Source organism: Tauraco erythrolophus, chromosome 14 (assembly GCF_009769465.1).
Source record: "Tauraco erythrolophus isolate bTauEry1 chromosome 14, bTauEry1.pri, whole genome shotgun sequence".
In the NCBI taxonomy this organism is placed as follows: domain Eukaryota; kingdom Metazoa; phylum Chordata; class Aves; order Musophagiformes; family Musophagidae; genus Tauraco; species Tauraco erythrolophus.
The window spans coordinates 21,879,218-21,896,239 of NC_141478.1; the positions used below are offsets into that span (position 1 = coordinate 21,879,218).

The 17,022-nt window shown below is 46.0% G+C and overlaps 1 protein-coding gene across 3 annotated transcripts in view; it reads left to right on the forward strand.

The window, feature by feature from the left end:
• Positions 1–5,757: 5,757 nt before the first annotated feature.
• HCN4 (hyperpolarization activated cyclic nucleotide gated potassium channel 4) overlaps positions 5,758–17,022 on the forward strand; it is a 104,230-nt gene continuing 92,965 nt past the window's right edge. For all 3 annotated transcript variants that reach the window (XM_086620154.1, XM_086620155.1, XM_086620156.1), the window contains exon 1: positions 5,758–6,461. In XM_086620154.1, the coding sequence (XP_086476280.1) occupies positions 5,758–6,461 (704 nt within the window). The remainder of the gene's footprint in view (positions 6,462–17,022) is intronic.

The window sequence follows — 17,022 nt, forward strand, 5'->3', positions numbered from 1 at the left end:
GGAGACAGTCGCACATTTCCCATCAAATCCATAATCAGAAATAGTCCAGTTCATGTAGACAGAAGAGGCATCGGTGGGACAGACTGGTGGAAAGGGATCCATTATTCTTTGTGAAGCTGCAGCTCATTAAGCGCCGGCGAAAGGCGCTATTTTGAGAAAGAGATGTTTGATACTCACTGAACTGATCCAGTTGGAGCAAACCTCCCCATGCCGTCTCAAGCCTCTCCTCAATTCCAGATGAGCATAGAAAAATAAGCTAGTGCTCGGTTTTTAGACAGAAATTTGATGGAATATACATTTGGAAGGCAAAGTTTATTGAAATCTAAAGTATAAGCTCAATATGAGCATTTCAGTGTGAATATTGGAAAATTCATTGGTAGAGTTTAGACCGTAATGTAAAAATGTAGATACTTTGTAAACTAAAAGTAATTGTGACTAAATCATATAGTTGCTCTAATCTCAGCAGCTTCTCAGAGTCTATGTAATTTCTCTTCCTCATAGCTTCATACCTGGTTACCTGTCTCTGTTTTTCTATTTTTATTAAGTTTTCTCTTCTCCAAGGGGAATATTAAAGGTCAGGTGGCAAGACGCTCTTGCTAATCAATCTGTTTCTAGCTATGATTTTTAGCTGCTTTCTCCAGTGAGGATTACCAGCTTTTGCAAAACGTCTAAACATCCTGAAAATCTCAGAGGTTTATTTTCTGCATAGTCTGTAACTTCTTTCCGTAGATACCAACATGGCTGATTCTTCGGATAACATTTCCTTTTTTTTGCAGTCCAGTGGCAAAGCTGTTTGTTAGGTACAAGCCCATTCCCCGTAACTCCCGTGTATCTTAGACAAGTGCTCCTGTTCTGATCTTGGTTGTAAGGTTGAAGAGAAGAGGGATTGCTTCAGGTCTGTTTACCACTGGAAGCTGGAATGAATATAGCTTTCCAAGTACTTCCTGATACAAGCTTTTCTGTCCTGTTGTGTGTCTCATCTCCTGCTGCTGCCTCTCTTGCCAGGCTCCACAGTCTGTTGTTGTTAGGGATCTGTTTAGTATCTCTCTGCTTCCATTGATGAACTTTGAACCATTCTTTCTCTGAACCCAACTCAGTTCTTGCACAGGACTTCTTCCTTCTGTCCCGACATCCAGCTTTGTGGAACTTCTCCCTCTCCCTCCTGCCCTCTGGGCTGACTCCCTAGAGTCCAGCATCCTGGCACTCATCTCATTCCCCATTGCTCAGCTGTTTCCTTTCTCCTGGCCAGATGCTCAGGTGCCCTCTTCTCTGTGCCTTAAATGGGTTCCCACATAGGTTCCAGCAGTTCAATCCCCCACTTTGCAGTTTCTCCAAGGAACGTGATAGAGCAGTAAGAAAGCAGTGGCTGAATTTCAACGAGTACAAGTGTGACAGCACACTCGGGTAATTAATAGGGGTGAGGGGGAGTTAGGGTTTGTGTACTTATGGTGATTATTTCTTTATTATCTTAGAGATATGACATAAGCTGCAGAGGCAGTGAGTGCAGACACTACCACTACAACTTGGAGGTAGAATTTCTCTGTTTTGTAATGCTGAATATTTCATGGATTTCAAATGCCAGTTAGGAGTTACTCGCTGCCTGCTAGGAACAATATGCAGCTTTGAAACGACTTGCTCCCGTTCTTCCAGTCTATACCACATGTTTGTTGACCCCTTTTTTATCTGAGGATCCAAGGGTTGAAGGGTGATGGCTGAAACTCTCACCCAAGCACAGGTGGTCCTAACAGGCCAGTGTGCAGAAAGCTTGCACTGCTGCTTTCTGTACGCTGAACTTGAGGATGTCATTTTTTATGGTGCTCAGTCTATTCTTCTGTAGTTCGGAGCTCATCACGAATGTGATTTTTCACATTTGCATTGCAGTGCTGGGTTTTTATTAAAATAGCACCGCATATATATGTACATATATATGTGTATATATGAGCTGGCAAATTCCCCTAAGAAGCAAGTGAATCTTTGGCTGCTTCATCTGCTTTCTCCCTACTAAATCCATTCCCTTTGTATCTATGCCAATTCTTGGAGCAGCATCTGACAAACATTGTTAAAAAGGAGATCATTTCCCTCAAAAACAGTTCTCCCTTTTCATGGCAGGTGGGTTGTCTGTATCCCCTCTGAATGTTCTGTGCAGCCAACGATAGGCAAGACTTAGTCCTACAAGTCTTAGCTTTTCCAAAATGTTCTAATAATGCGCCTGTAAAGGTCCGTTTGCTGACATGGAAAGCATTGCCATAATGCCAACAATAAATAACATCCATGATAGTAGTTTCATACCATTAGACAAGGATAATTCCCAGCCTCCTGCACTTAGTTCTTGGAAGGCTCTCAAAGAAAATGTCATTACTTTGAAGTTCTCTGGACACAAAATTGTCATTGGGTTTTAAGGACTTTAAAACTTTCTCTGAGTTTGGTACCTGTAATACCTGGAGCCAAGTTTGTAGAAGTGTTTAGGAGCCCACACTTGGTGATAGAGTTGCAGAAGAATGCACCTTCTGGTTTTTAGCACTTTGGGCCACCTGCGTTGGGCTATCTGCTAGACATGGCCTAGAATTGATACAGCACTTAGACTCTTATTTCAGATAAGCATTTTTTTTTGCAAAATGGGACTGTAGTATTTGCTAAAATGATGTGCTTGAAACATTCCTTCAAAGCAGGTGTGATACTGAAGTGAAGCTTAATGCTTTAGAGATAGATGTAAAGGTTAACAAACATGGTCTCAAAAAAAATTGCTTTAAAAAACTTCTCTGTATCTGAGGAATCATTTATAACTGGACACTGGTGGCTGGGAAGTGCTAGCCAGAATTCTGGGCATGGGGATATCTGTGTGCTTCTGTAGTTGTGCAGCAGTGTGCCAGTCAGCCTGACTCAGTCTTTGCACCTGATTGTTTTCTTTCCTGGCTATAGAAGTGATAAAGGAGCATTCTGCTGCTTGCATGCTCTGTTGCGTTCTTTCTCCACTTCAGGGCTGTAAGAGAATCTTGTTTGTGTCATCAAATAAGGCAGCACTCGGAGAATAATCCCAGAAAGGCCAGGAAATAAAGAGTGTGGGTATTTTCTGCGAGCCAGCTAGAAGACCTATAGCTGAAAGAGGACGAACAGCTTGATTCCTTGAGCACATCCTTTATTGCTCTGTCATTCTCTGGGAACATTAGGGACTGTGTTTAAGAAGCTGCATCAGTTTCAGATGTTATGCACCTCATTAATCAAAACACATCCTTTTGGAAGGCAGTTGATTGCAGCTTAGGCACAGAAGTGCTTACACCTCAGCATCCATAGTGCCTGGAGGAGGGAAGAAGAGGGAAAAGGCCTCTAATGCTATCACGGGCTTAGTTCACATTATCTAATCTACAGGAGCATTTGAAAATCGAGATTTATTTCTCCCGAAAAGCTTGTTCTACCAGAAATTGGGATGAAAATATTAACGTTAAATAATATTTACATTAGGTAGCTTCACTGTAGGGTATTTCAAATGAGTCACAGCCAGTCTAGGTTGTGCCAGGAGGTGGGAGGAGAAGAGGAGCAGGTGAATGCTTCAGAGAAGGGATTCAAGAGAGAGAGTGAGAGAGCAGGCAAACAAAGATGAGGAAGCGTGTGCTGCCTGTGTGTATGGTGAAGTCACTGCTGATGGCTGCCTTTCCATGAAGTAAGAGCTGAAGTAACATCCTGCTGCTTTAAATGGCAGAGTTACCTTAGGCGGGTGACAGGTGACTCCTGGAAGGGAAAAGGTGAATATTTGCTTATGGAAGCAGAAGTGCAGAGATCGGGTGAGGATTTCCTCACTGCTTGCAGTGGGAATTTGTTGCTTGTGTTCAGCCTCCCTGCCTGTCTGCACAGTTCACGTGGTTTCCTTTTCCTAGGAGGTACGATTTGAAACGTATAAAGCAACAAACATTCTGGAAAGCTTCAGCTATTGAAGCCGTGTAAAAATCTCTGCAAACAGTCTCTCATAGGGCTAAACGGTCTTAATTTAACTCCATTGGTTTCAAAGGCTTTGCACTAGGAAATAATTTGAGCTAGTTTATCAATCTAAGAGCTGCTTAAATGTAGCAGAATAAATAGCCATTCCCAAAGAACCGCGGGGCTGGACTGTTTGCCACCTCTTTTCTCAAAAAAAATAATCTCTCCAAGAACAAAATAGTAGGGAAAAGCCTGATTTTAGCCTTTTTCCACAGCTTTGGCCTCTATTACACGAGGTGCATTGTAGCCAGCAGTGGAAGGAAGGAGGATTCCCATCCGGAGCTGTTGTTTTCCCAGGACCAACCTCCTGGTAGACGACGGCAGGCGAGGATGAGCCGCAAAAAGTGCTGACTCAGGTGCCCACTGGGAAGTGGGTTTCCCCGTGTCGTAGGGAGAGCCCACGCAGCCCACACACTCCTTCCTCCCCAGCCCAGCCTCCCGCAATCCTGTAAGGAGCTCTTGGAGATGCAGCTTGCGGGTTTTTTTTTTTGAATGATTTCTACAGATCCAGCCCCGCAGGGGAGAAATAATGTTTTGCAGGTCTAAGGGAGAAGGGAGGCAGCAAAGGAGAAAGAAACCTTTCAAACCTTCGGTAGTTTGCAGAGGTACAAACCCCAACGTGTTTCCCAGCACGCAAACTTCTGCTGGAAAAGACAGGCGCTCCCCAAGCCCCTGCTTTGCATGCAAGTGAGATTTTCAAGGTGAATCGCTGCTTTTCCTTTAGGATTTGGATTCGCCCCTTCCCACAAAACCCCCTGTGTCTTCACAAGCAAACCCCAGCAGCCCACAACTCCAGAAGGAGAAAGGATCGTCAGCATCTAAAAGGAAAAGGAATCTTCTTGCTTATATATGTATATATTTTTCATACTTATGATGCTGCTGTTTTTAAATTCACGGTGATTTTTGCCGCTAGCCCCAGGCTGGCGGTAAGCCCGGCACCGGCGGGCGGCTCAAGCCCGGCGGCGGGAGCCCTGCAGCGCCGGGCGAGGCGGTCCCTGCACCCGGCAGCGGCGTTGCGGCTCCCGTTCCGCCGCACACCCCCTTGGCAGCCGGGCGTTGCCCCTTTAAGAAGCCCGGGTGCTGGCTCAGGTAGGCAGAGCCTGTGTGCAGTAGTCGCTCCTATGGCAACCCAATAGAATGGGATGGCTTCATGAATATTCCCTGGAGCAGGGGCTGCGTGAGGAATAAGTGATGGCAGTGATGTAAGCAAGCAGTGGCTGCTGCAGGTTGCAGTTCATTGTGTTATTGGCCGGCAGGTTGAGGAGTTTGAGGCAGCCGGGCTTGAGCTTCGCTTTCTGGATGATGTCTGCCCGCCGGGAGACACGGCACATTTGCATCTCGAAGCCAACATGGCAAAGCGGCTGCTGCTGCTGCTGCCGCCCTCCCGCGCCTTCCAGCCAGAAGTGTGTGGCTCTCCTCTAGACTTCTTGCCCAGTGCTCTGGATCGGAGCAGACAGGGATTGCAGTAACACTCACCAAGGGGAGACAAGCAGCAAGTAGCCAAATCGGGACAACGGAGGAGGGGGGGGCTTTTTTGCCTTCCCTCTTTTTTTTTTTTTTTTCCCTTCCCTTCTGGATGCAGAGCCTGTGTTTTGATGCAGAGCCTGTGGATGCCACAGTCTGGTAGGGAGATGACACGCCAGTCTCTGGTCCCTTCTGCCCCTTGAGCTGGGGGCAGGGGCCCGGGGGGCAGTGACGGTTCGCCTCCTTGGGCAGACCGGGGAGGGTGTCTCTCCCTCTAACTGAGCAGCAGCAGCAGCAGCAGCAGCAGCAGCAGCATCGGCCATGGACAAGCTGCCCCCCTCCATGCGCAAGAGGCTCTACAGCCTGCCCCAGCAGATAGGACCCAAGGCGTCGATCATGGACGAGGAGGAAGACAGCGACAAGGACACCCGGAGGAAAAGCATCAGGCTGAAGCCACTGCCTTCGCCCTCTGCTGGGAGCACCCGAGCACTCGGGGGAGACCCCGGCAGAGGGGGGGACCCCGGCCTCCTGGAGACGGAGGCAGGCAGCAAGGGCGCCAAGACCAGCACCAACGGGGACTGCCGCCGCTTCAAAGGGAGCCTGTCCTCGCTGACCAGCAGGCACCTCCACGACGCGGCCGAGGAGAAGAGGCTGATCGGCGGGGAAGGGGAGCCGGCCTCTCCCAGTGAGGACAAGAGCCCCCCGGGCAGTGGGGAGCTGGAGCAGGGACTGCCAGCGCCCGCACCACCAGCATCCCCGCCGGAGCCCCAGCAGCAGCCCCCCCGGGCTTGCTCCTCTACCTCCATCAAAGTGGAAGGAGGTGGAGGGTGCGACCAGATCACCCCAGATGAGGAGCAGAGGCTGGGCCAAGCCGGTTTCATGCAGAGGCAGTTCGGGGCCATGCTCCAGCCGGGGGTCAACAAATTCTCCTTGAGGATGTTTGGCAGCCAGAAGGCCGTGGAGAGGGAGCAGGAAAGGGTTAAGTCTGCCGGGTTCTGGATCATCCATCCCTACAGCGACTTCAGGTACAATCCCCCCCCCTCCCTGGCCCACTCCAAACTAGCTGGCCTGCCCCCTCCCCTACCAATGTCCAGCTCAGACCTTTCCGCACAGCGCACACACCCAGACAGAACTTTCCTGGGTAATTTCCTAGTGAGAGGAGCTGGAGGACACGTCCGAGATCTGCTCCAGTCAAACAATCTGCAGGTTTCATTGATATTTAAGCTTCATTTTAGCATCCCCTCACTATTATTAATTTTAAATTGTGTTTTTAAACCAACAAATATCTTTCGCTTTGGCTTTTTATAAGGGAAAGCCTCTCCGTAAGTTCAGAGTAAATGGGCAAAAATGTTCCCACCTGATGCACAACTCTAGACTAGAGCGTGGTGTCTGCCGCTTAACTAGTCCTACATCTCCAGTTCAGAACGAATGGTCTGCCTGATTAATGGTTGAGTTCCCGGTTTTGTACCTTAAAGTCCTCTCCCTCCTCCTTCCCCAAGAGTTGGGGAAGGATGTTGCTACCGTTGCTGTTCTGTACGGCTTCTTACTGCAGCATTGCTTGTCGGGAATTGGGATGTGCAGGGGATAGCAGCATTCATTAAGAAAGAACTTAACACTTTCAGAGTCTTACAGAGAAAGATCTTTTTCTTTTGCATCTGTAGATCCTTATTTGCAAAATTAATTTGGGCAGCGAATAGTTAACATTGTCTTTATGAAAGTAATGGTTTGCTTTCACTCAGGCAGGAACCTTTCTGTGAAGGTTAATAAGGAAATTAATTTGTAAACCCTAGAGCCGATTTTTGTGTGGTTCTGTGTAGCAGAAGGGTTGTGTAAAGTAAAGTATTGCCTACTGCACAGGTGAATTGTCCTCTGCAATATGTATGTAAAGTACTGCAATCAATAATTAATTACTTAGTGCAATCAATGGCTAAGGTTTATTGCTTCAGCTTTCATTACAACTGGCTTACATCTCACATTTAAAAACACGCAGTAGAAGCACGTTATTCAAACTCTACAAACTACATGATTTTATTAAGTTCTTGGACTCTTCAAGAAACCTTGCATTATTCTCTAAAATACAGTGAGCAAGATAATTGCAGGAAGGAGTTCCAGGGTGGATTTGGGTGCCCAAAGACAGAAGCGACAGAACCCTCTTGGCACTACCTTTTAGGGATTTAGCAAGCAGTCCGCACGCTTGGAAAATTCAGCACTGGCACTGAACAGATTCCTTGATATTTGCTTGGATTAACAAATGTTATTAGAAGGCTACGTGAATTGGAAGGCTGCACTGTCGTTTAAATTCAGTGCATTCAAGTGTCCCAAGCGCACAGCTGACCGAGCATATGAGGGTTTCCAGTAGCTACAGCATGATACGTAGTCCTTGCAAGCACGATCTTATGCAAACCCTGATTGGGAAGAGTATAAAACTGCCTCCCAGTTGTGACTGAGCAAGTAACACCTCACCAACACAGTGAAATGTGTGAGTGATTAGCTTTAAAAAGAACACCACCAATTTCATACTCTTGGCTGCAGATCTTTGCATTATTTGCCACAAGTCTGGAGTCAAAAACTAACTACTGTGCTTCCCTGGGTTATTCTAGCGAGGTGTTCTCTGTGCGTCGCACCCTCAAGGAATTATGGATTTAGTCTCTTGATTGTATTTGGATATATGCAAAGTAACGTTCAGTTTGCCTGTCTTCTGTGTATCTGTATAGTGGATTTATTCCCTTCCGTCTTTATGACTAAGTTTTCAGCACAGAACCAGACTGGCAAACTTCAGTAAAAGGACTGTCGCAGGAGCTGAGGGAACCACCTTGCCCAAGGTGAGATGGCCCTAAGAGTTTATTTTTTTAAGATCCTAGTGAGCCAGTGCTTATTCCTTAAAGTGGCACAGTAAATTGTGAGGTAAGCTTTTATTGCTGGGGTACTTGGCCACTCCTGGCCCTACACAAAGGTGTGAAATATGCGGGCAAGCTTCGACTCCCAGATGTTAGCAGACTCCTGATCGCGCAGAGTCTGCTAACACTCAAGTGTTCGTATCTATGTATGATTCGTTAGCATTAATAATAAAATCCTCCTCTAACATAGCTTTGCATTTGTGCATAGAAAGCACAGTGTGTTGGATCTCTGTACCCTGGTGCAAGGCACACTCTGCTTGGGGTCAGATTCCAGGTAGGCTGATATCTCGCCACTTTGTGTTTCTTCTGAATCGATGCTAGAAGCCCAGCACACACATATGTGCTTTCTCCCTACTGCTATATAGCGACATCGGATGGGGCAGTGGTATTGATCCTACAGAGAGACATCTGGAGAGACCAGGAGGAGTTGGATGCACTACTGTATGGTCAGGATGTGTATTTTCTGGGGAACTTTGTTCACCCCTCTTTCGAGGTCACTTGCAGCGTATCTGTTTGAATATGAGTGCCACTTAGAGAAAGTGCGTGGGCTTCCATGAAAAATGACCTATGAACAATGGCTGCCTTGAAAGAGAAGAGTGGGAGCTTTCCCAGATTCTGTTCGGGTTTTTTATTCCCTCCGTCTCTGCGTGCTACTAAAGCATCTGTCTTGGAAACAACTCACAGGAATATGAATAACATTTTTTGACCTCTGAAATGCAGCAGATTGCACCAAAGAGCAGATATTATCAAAATATTTGCAAGAGCTATATCCTTGACCCAAAGGACTCTGTTTTCTGCTTTGCAAATTACGCAGTGCAATGTGTGATTGCTCCTTGTTGTAGATGGGTGCAGATTCTGGAGCGTTAGGATCTTGTAAGAGGCATGGGTCTCTGCTATCCTGCACTTTGCTGTCACCAGAGCTGTGCAGCAGCATTTGGTGTACAAGTTTCAAGTTAATAAATATTTAGACCCAGATCTTCTTTTCTGTCTTTTTGGAGAAACCAGTTTCACCCTTGAGAGTGAGGTGTGTCTCCAGGTGTTTTTGTAGAGCCCCAGCCCTCATGACTTCTGTCTCAGTACAGCTTGAGAGGTGAAGTTTTAAATGAAACACTTCAGCCCTATTTACTGGAGCTCGATTCTGCTGCGAAATGACATTGGTGTAATTCCTCTGACTTCATGGAGTTGCTTCTCCTTCGCGCTGTCTGAGAGGAGTTCCTGGTTTAGAATAGAACAGAGGCTTTCATCATAGTCTCATTAAATTATCATTTTAGCATCCAATATGGCTAATTCCGGCGGCAAATCTATGACCTTCCAAGAGTAAGGCAAATTAATATAGATTAAGGCTCTGTTGATTTCTGCTTTTAGTCCATTGTGAGGGGAAAAGACAGCAAATGACCTTTATAAAAACCAAACTCAGTGCCCCTGAGTACTCATGACTAATGCAGTGGACTAGTTCTAGAAGCACTTAAAAAGTGTCTTAGCAAATTCTAATGAAAATGAGAATACTAGCTCCTCTTCTGAGGTGCAGATGTATGTGCTGGCAGCTTGAGCTTATTTGCATCTGTGGTTGATCGCACATGGGGGCAGAGCCAAACTGTGTTTCCTACATCGAGATTTATCTGCAACTTTGAAAGCTTTTTCACTGGATAGATAGAATTGTAATTTATGGCTTAGAGGAAGCATTGATCCAGTACAATGGGTTTAATAAAAAAATTCCAGACAAACAATGATCTGTCTAGTTTGTAGCTGACTGAAGCATACTGGTTGTAGCTGCTCTCCAGAATTGCTTGCAAAAGGGTGTAGCATGCTGCTTTTAGGAAGGCCCGAGAACAGATAATGCTATCGGAAGGACCAAAATAGTCCAAACAGTGGATGTAAACAGAACTGCACATTATTCACTGCCCAGTAATCTATTAACTTCTTGACTGAAAAGAGAAGCTGCTGCCTCCTTGAAAACAATGCAAAATATTGTAGAATTTTTCAACTTCAGATTGTAGAATTTGTCTTTTCACTGTTCTCCCTTATTTGTAATACTTGTCTGCAAACAGATCCTTTTTTTCGTTTGCTTCCTCTGCTAGTCCCCCCTATCTGCTTGGGAACCTGGGGAGATTTCTCTGGCACCAAAAGACATCAATGCTCGGGTGTGATAGATAAGGTAGGGCAGTTCCTGAAGAACTAAACCATTTGCTCCTCTTCATGCCGATCCAGACCTCAAAGCAGGGTCATTGAGACTGCCTTCTCGTGGGGTATCAGTGGCATTTACTAATTACAGTACTAACTGCTGAACTCAATGCCACTGGTGGGACTGGGCAAAAATGGGACGGATGCGTGTTTACCTTTTCCACTCTCCCGAGCAGAACTGATTTCCAGAGCGCCTCACGCAGTGCTGCTCTGTCTGTGGAGATTGTTTTCACTCGTAAGCTTTTCCCTGTTTTGTCAGCAGGGTGAACAATTTGTGAAGCACGCAGCACTGCTCGCTGACTCTGGCAGTTCGTTTGGGTGGGTGCTGCTCTCCCAGCTCTCAGACAACAATGCCCTTTTCTTTACCTGCTGCCCAGAATGCTGCTTCTTGTGCCAGCCTTCCCTTCGTGCCTGTCCACCTTCGGAGGCTGCCCACGGATGGCCAGCTCTGATCTTGTGACTTGCCCACTGCTCAGAGCAAAGTAAGATGAAAGCTGCCCATTGTGTGAGCCTTCTGTAGGGCGTATAGAAGTTCTGGCTCAGTGAAACCTCTGCTTAGAGGGAAAGGTCGGGGAAACAGTTGCATTAGTAGCAGAACCCGTGCCCGTCGTTGGAAACAAACACAAAGTGTGAGTCTGGCACGGGTTTGTTGGTAGGCAGCTCCATAAACTTGGCTTTCTTCTTGTTCGTGCTGGTGGCGGTCGCCTCAAAATAGTGTGGGGACACTGTTAGCAGAGGAAGGGGAGATGCTCTCCTGAAGTCAGACCTTGCTGTCTTTACTGCAGACAGCTTTCCTGCCAATTTCCAGGGCAGTTTTGCTGGAGCAGAACGAGGGGATCCAAACAGGAATAATATGAGGGATAATCAAAATCCTGCTGAACAGCATGTGTTGGACTTCTGTTGTCTTCAGTAGACTGTGAATCAGGCTGCAGGAGAAAAAACATGGATTTGTGACCATGAACTGAGGGGACCAAACAAGTGCAGCCGTACTTTCCATGTCCATACGCAAGTCATTGCATGCTTCGTGCCCTCGTTCACCTGTCAAGAGGTGGAGGATAAAAAATCCCACCCTGGATAATCAATATGGGGATGTAGGGTTTGGGATGAGACATGTTCAGATGCTGCAAAAGGCAGCGTTTGAGAACAAAGGCCTCAGTAAATGAAACACCTCAGTGCATCACCGTAATGTGTTTTAAGGCTGTAATCGTATAATATTTGGGTATTTTCACTTGTGTTCATGTGCAGAAAATGAGATGAAAGAGTAAAAATAAATATTAAAGCAAACATTGAGATTTAAGGAAGTGCCATGATTAAGATTTCCCGGACAAACTTAATTCAGGCCCTTTGTACAAATCTCTGCCGATAGATGAACACATTATCTCTTCCACGGAAGCCCATGCCTTGTTCAGTGCACACAGGGATGGCTCCTTTGTGAAAAACTATTTAATGTTTTCTCTATCTCTCCTTGTAAGATAGCATAGCATATTTATTCCATCTTATTCAGATCCTATTTTGAAAAAAAAACAGGTTAATTTCCTCATGGCCTTTTTTTTTTTTCCTGTGGCACTTACAAAATATTTAACTATAATAGCAATACATGTTCATTTTGCTTCCTGACACCTTGGGTGGGAAACTGATGCTATCATCCTCAGTTTGTAGTGAGGTGGCAGAGACTCATAGACGTTGGAGTCAAAAAACATTTATTAACTTGGTGTAGTCAATTCGAGGACCTGTTTTGCAGAGTACGTATCATTATACAGCACACCTTATGCTCAGCTCTCTGCCTCTGTGGGTGCTCAGTAAGGAACCAGACGTCGCTGTGGCCCAGAAGACAAGGGCACAGAGGTAATGACTACCTGTTTTAAGAGTAATGGGTGCTTTCAGGGGATTGGGACGTTCTGATTTGGACTATTCCTTAGACTAACTTGGTGAGCATCCAGACTGAGAAATAGACATGCTGATCTCACCCGCCCTCTTCCCAAGCCTCTGATGTTTGTTAGTTTATCTGTTGTTACAGCAAAAAAAAAATAATCATAGCTGTAAACAATGACATAGTATTCTCTTTAATCATCACCTAAGAATATTATTCTAATTACAGTTTTGGATTGAGCGATTTGCCTAACACCTCTGCAGGAAATTTTTGGCAGAGACGGAACCTCCAAGGCACCACTCATCTGCCGTAGCCATCACATCTCTTTCTGCAGCTCCTTAGCTCTTTTCCTGCAAACTTTCCCGACTGTGCAAGAAATGAGCTCCTATAGAAAATCTCTTTGCTACACACATTCGCCTCAAGCCCTTCCTCTCATCTTGAATGAATTCTGTGGGAAGAACTGTTTCGAATCACGTGGTGACTGTAACATAACACATATGTACAGCTAACCTCCGTCCTGCTGTTTCATAACCTGAGCTTTTGACTTTGCAATCTAGTTTTTAATACAGTGGTTTCGCACAGTTGTTAAGGTTTTAAAACCCAAATCAATCCCCATCCTCATCATAATAATATCTCTGGGTTCATTAGCAGATAGAGGTCTTTTTGAGGATATGCTGCACTGCCCTCTGCTCTGAATTAAGCAATGGCTGTAGCAGCTAGTACCAGCAGAGGAACGATGATGCACCAGATTCTTGGGTAACTCTCCAGGCTTCGAGGAGAAATTTGCTCTGCTTATTACAAACTCACTGGTTGTTTTCTCCCCAGTACCTAAACATGACACCTTCTGCCCCACTCTCTCCAACCTGTTGTTTTCCCCATCCCTCGCTTCAAGTTTGTGTTTCCTATCTCACCAGTCCCATCGCCGTATTCTGGCTTCTTGTGGCAGGTTCCATGTCCAGCTGGTCCCAGGTCCCAATACCCAGCTTATCATCTGATCACTGTTTTCCACCTCCCCTTGGTTTTCAGTAATGCCTCTTCCCTTCCCTTGCCATGTTCCAGTTGCACTATGTTGCCCACAGCAGCTTATTCAGTCCGGTTCCCTCCTCTGCCAGCCTCTGTCCTTATCCTTCAGGTTTTTTTCTAAGTGGGTCTCCCCAAATTAGTTTACTCTCCTTGTATATATTCTTAGTTGCTATCATCCCTCTGACTCTTCAGATAATCTCTGTTTTCTCAGTCCCTGCTTTCCTGCATTTAAGAATGGATCATTTTGCCTAGTAATTTAAAACCCTTCTACATTATCCCTCTTTCCATCCTTGGACACTACCAGCTCAGCAATGTTTAGACAAACTCTACGCACTTTTTATTTTTTATTTTTATTTTTTAAACTCAAAATATCTCAATCCTTGGAGCGAAAATGATGAATTGGTATAGAAGTATGATCCCCACTGCATTAGTGTGAAGCAGATTTTATCTGAGGGAAGAAGGTGTTTTCTAAAGGTTTTTATTGGTAGGCACACTCAGAATCAGGGGAGGACTTTTCAGTACTATTATAAGCAGGTAAACTTCAGTTTTCAATACAGTGTTACTCTGATTAGGTAACTGTGCTCCTACTTTCTGTGGCGCTCAGTTTTCTTCTGCTGTAGAGTCACTGCTGCTGCACTGAAATCCATTTATTATACAGATAAAAGAGTGATCTTTGTCTGGAGATAACACAGTGTCATTTTAGCTTGAAACTATTGAAATTTGTCTTTGTTTCTGATGTGTTATGAGCATCTCATTAGCGAGCTCATGAATCCCTCAGTTTGCTCCTGAAACCAACTATCTGAGCTCTCATCTCTGCCAGAGCGTAGATTTCTTCCTTTCTCTTATTTTTGAAAGCTGTGTTGGTGCCAAGGCAGTTATAGGTCAATTGAGTTATTGTTGGTTCTAATTGGCACTCTAACAAGCTATTAAATCAATTTACCTACAGATGAATGTCACTCAAAAAGAAAGGTGCCAACTCCTTTTCTGTCTTTGAGAACTTCAAAAAAACCCATTTCCACTGAGGACTGTAAGGAAAAGGCAGTCCGTAGGGAAGGGGCTAGTGAGAGTGTGAGGTTTCACCCCTAAATATTTGTGCCATGTTGTCTATGGCTGAACAAGGCCCAGGCTGTTCCTGTGTGCCGAGGGGTGAGACTATTTCCAGAACTCAAGGCCAAGAAGAAGAATTAAGAAAATCAGTAACTCTGACAAACGCTCTCCTGTCCCTTCCCTGGTTTATAAGAGAGCATGGGTTTATTTCCATGTGGAGATACCTACGTCCTCATCTCCTTTATTGGTTCTCCGTGTCCCACGTGCGTTCCTGTGGCTGCTGATGCAGGTGTAGTATCCACAACCATCTTTCAAATCAGGCAGCACCTGGCTGGTGACATCATTACCTTTTTGGTGTCCAGTGCCCTATAACTTCATGAGATTTACTTGCTCTGTGTTGCACAAGAGTCAGAGTTACTATGGTGAAGAGGGTAGATTTAAGCTCTGTTCTGAAACGTTTAGATAACCTCTTTCTCTGGAAGAAGTAGAGTGCTCATTCCCACATCATCTGAGCATTTCTTAGTGAGACGGTTGTAAACCAGTTGCTTTTCAGCCTACAAGTCAGGACAAGGTTTCTTGACCAAGGGGCACTGCAAGTTCATGCTGGGGTCTCCACATCAAAGCTGCTTTATACGTGACAGGCAGTTAAGAACTGCTCAGGTGTCCTTGCTTAGAGTGGGCACATTTTTTTTGGTGAAGCACAAGGCAGATGAGAACACAGCTTGGCTCTGTGCAGCTCTACAGCTCTGCAGTGCTGACAGCACTAAACCCAGGGGTTTGTCAGCAGACAAAGCAGTTAGGACTCCAGAAGCACAGAAGAGAGAGCAGATGTGTGCTTGGCTAACAGGGCGCTATTATAGAGACCGTTTTCTGCCCCTTTTCTGTGTTGAATTGTTTGCTACCTGGGAAATCCCTCTACAAATTGAAATTATTCATTCCGTGCAGTATATTCACAGTGGCTGACATCAAATATGGTCACCCCGTGTCTAGTATTAGCACCAGACCGTAGTCAAACCAGGCTGTTAACTCCTGAAGCGACGCTGCATGTAGTGGGGGAAGACAGTGCCGGTGAGAGCAGAGCCGATGAGCATCCAAAGGGGAATTCCAAGGTCAGCTTGTGGGCCCACCACTTGGACATTAGAGGGGCACAACTGCTTCCCCAGCGATGCGCAAAAGCTAATCTCATTTGTGGAGACTCGTCCAAATGTGCTAATTAAGGATTTAAATCTCTGCCTCTTTGGATGGAGAGGTTGTCTGTGTTTCTGCATCTATTGTTAAAGAGCTTAGAGGCAGGAGAGGTGCTGCAGGTTGCCAGCTGACTCTAGTGTAGGAGCTATAACTCCTTTTTTTTTTTCTTTTCACAGCTGTGCTCGGGATTCTTGTGACTGCCAGGAAATCAGTAGTTGTACACTGAGAAACTCCTCATCCCTGTACACAGCTCCAATGAGACTGTATGCAGAGGAACTCTGATGGGATTCTGTTTTCCTGGTCAGAGCTGCTGGGCGCTGTTACAGCCTGATGCTCAGTTCCACCTCCTGCATGTTTGGGGGCTGGAAAACCTCATGAAGTACATTTGGCTTTGCCTGGGTGTGGGGAAGAAATGTCTTGTGAAGTTATCAGCGCTCCGAAGCTTGTGAGGGAGATAACAGCTGCATTCCAAAGACTCGGGGACTCCACATTAATAAGTCCCTTCCTCCCAGCCGTTGCTTCCCACGTGATTTCAGGGCAAGGTGCTAACTCATCACAGCGTTGTTACCCAGCGCAGTGTCTCAGCCGCAAAGGAGTGGTGCGCGCGTGCGTACGTGCGTGTCTCCGGGGGATGGAGGAAGCGGAGGCCCCGGATTATCCAGCCCTGCTCGGCGTGTTCTCTCACCCCCGTCCACCTTTGTGACTAGGCTGGAGGGATGGTGCCGAGGGCTGAGCGGGCGCAGTGGCACCCCGGCTCTCCGCAGGGAAGTACGAGTTGCATTAGGCAGAGCGTAGCAGTGCAAAGGTGACGTCCCCTGGCAGTGGCAGGGTTCGGACTGGCTCTCCCAACAGTCAGAACGATAACGGAAGTGATAAAGATGGCTGACTCTAGGCAGCTTTTTTAACAATAGCAAACCCACATTCATTAAGCACGAATTCTTGATGCTTGATCTTTTCGCCTTTGCTTTAAAGCACTAATGTGTGCACAAGTCATACTTCTATTAATAACAAGAGGAATGTTTTTTTTCCATCCCTGGTTTTCTGAGAGTTGTGGGGAGGGCAGGAGAAAGGACCAGTCTAGACTACGTATCATGGCCTGTCCTCCTTGATGCCTCTGCGAACCGTTTGTATCATTCTCCCGTTCTCATTTGGCTGCAGACACTCTTTGTGTCACAAGCAATGTATAACAGATAGAAGGGCAAACTGGAGGGCAGGGCGGGTATCTAGTTTTGATGCTGTGAGCTATCCTGAACAGAATACTCTGTGCCTTGATTTCTCCAGCTTTGAAAAGGGGGTGATGGTCCTGTCAGAGGCCGTGGAAGATGCTGTAGAGCTCTAAAATATTTTAACATAACAGAAGATGCCAGAGTAGATTTCAGC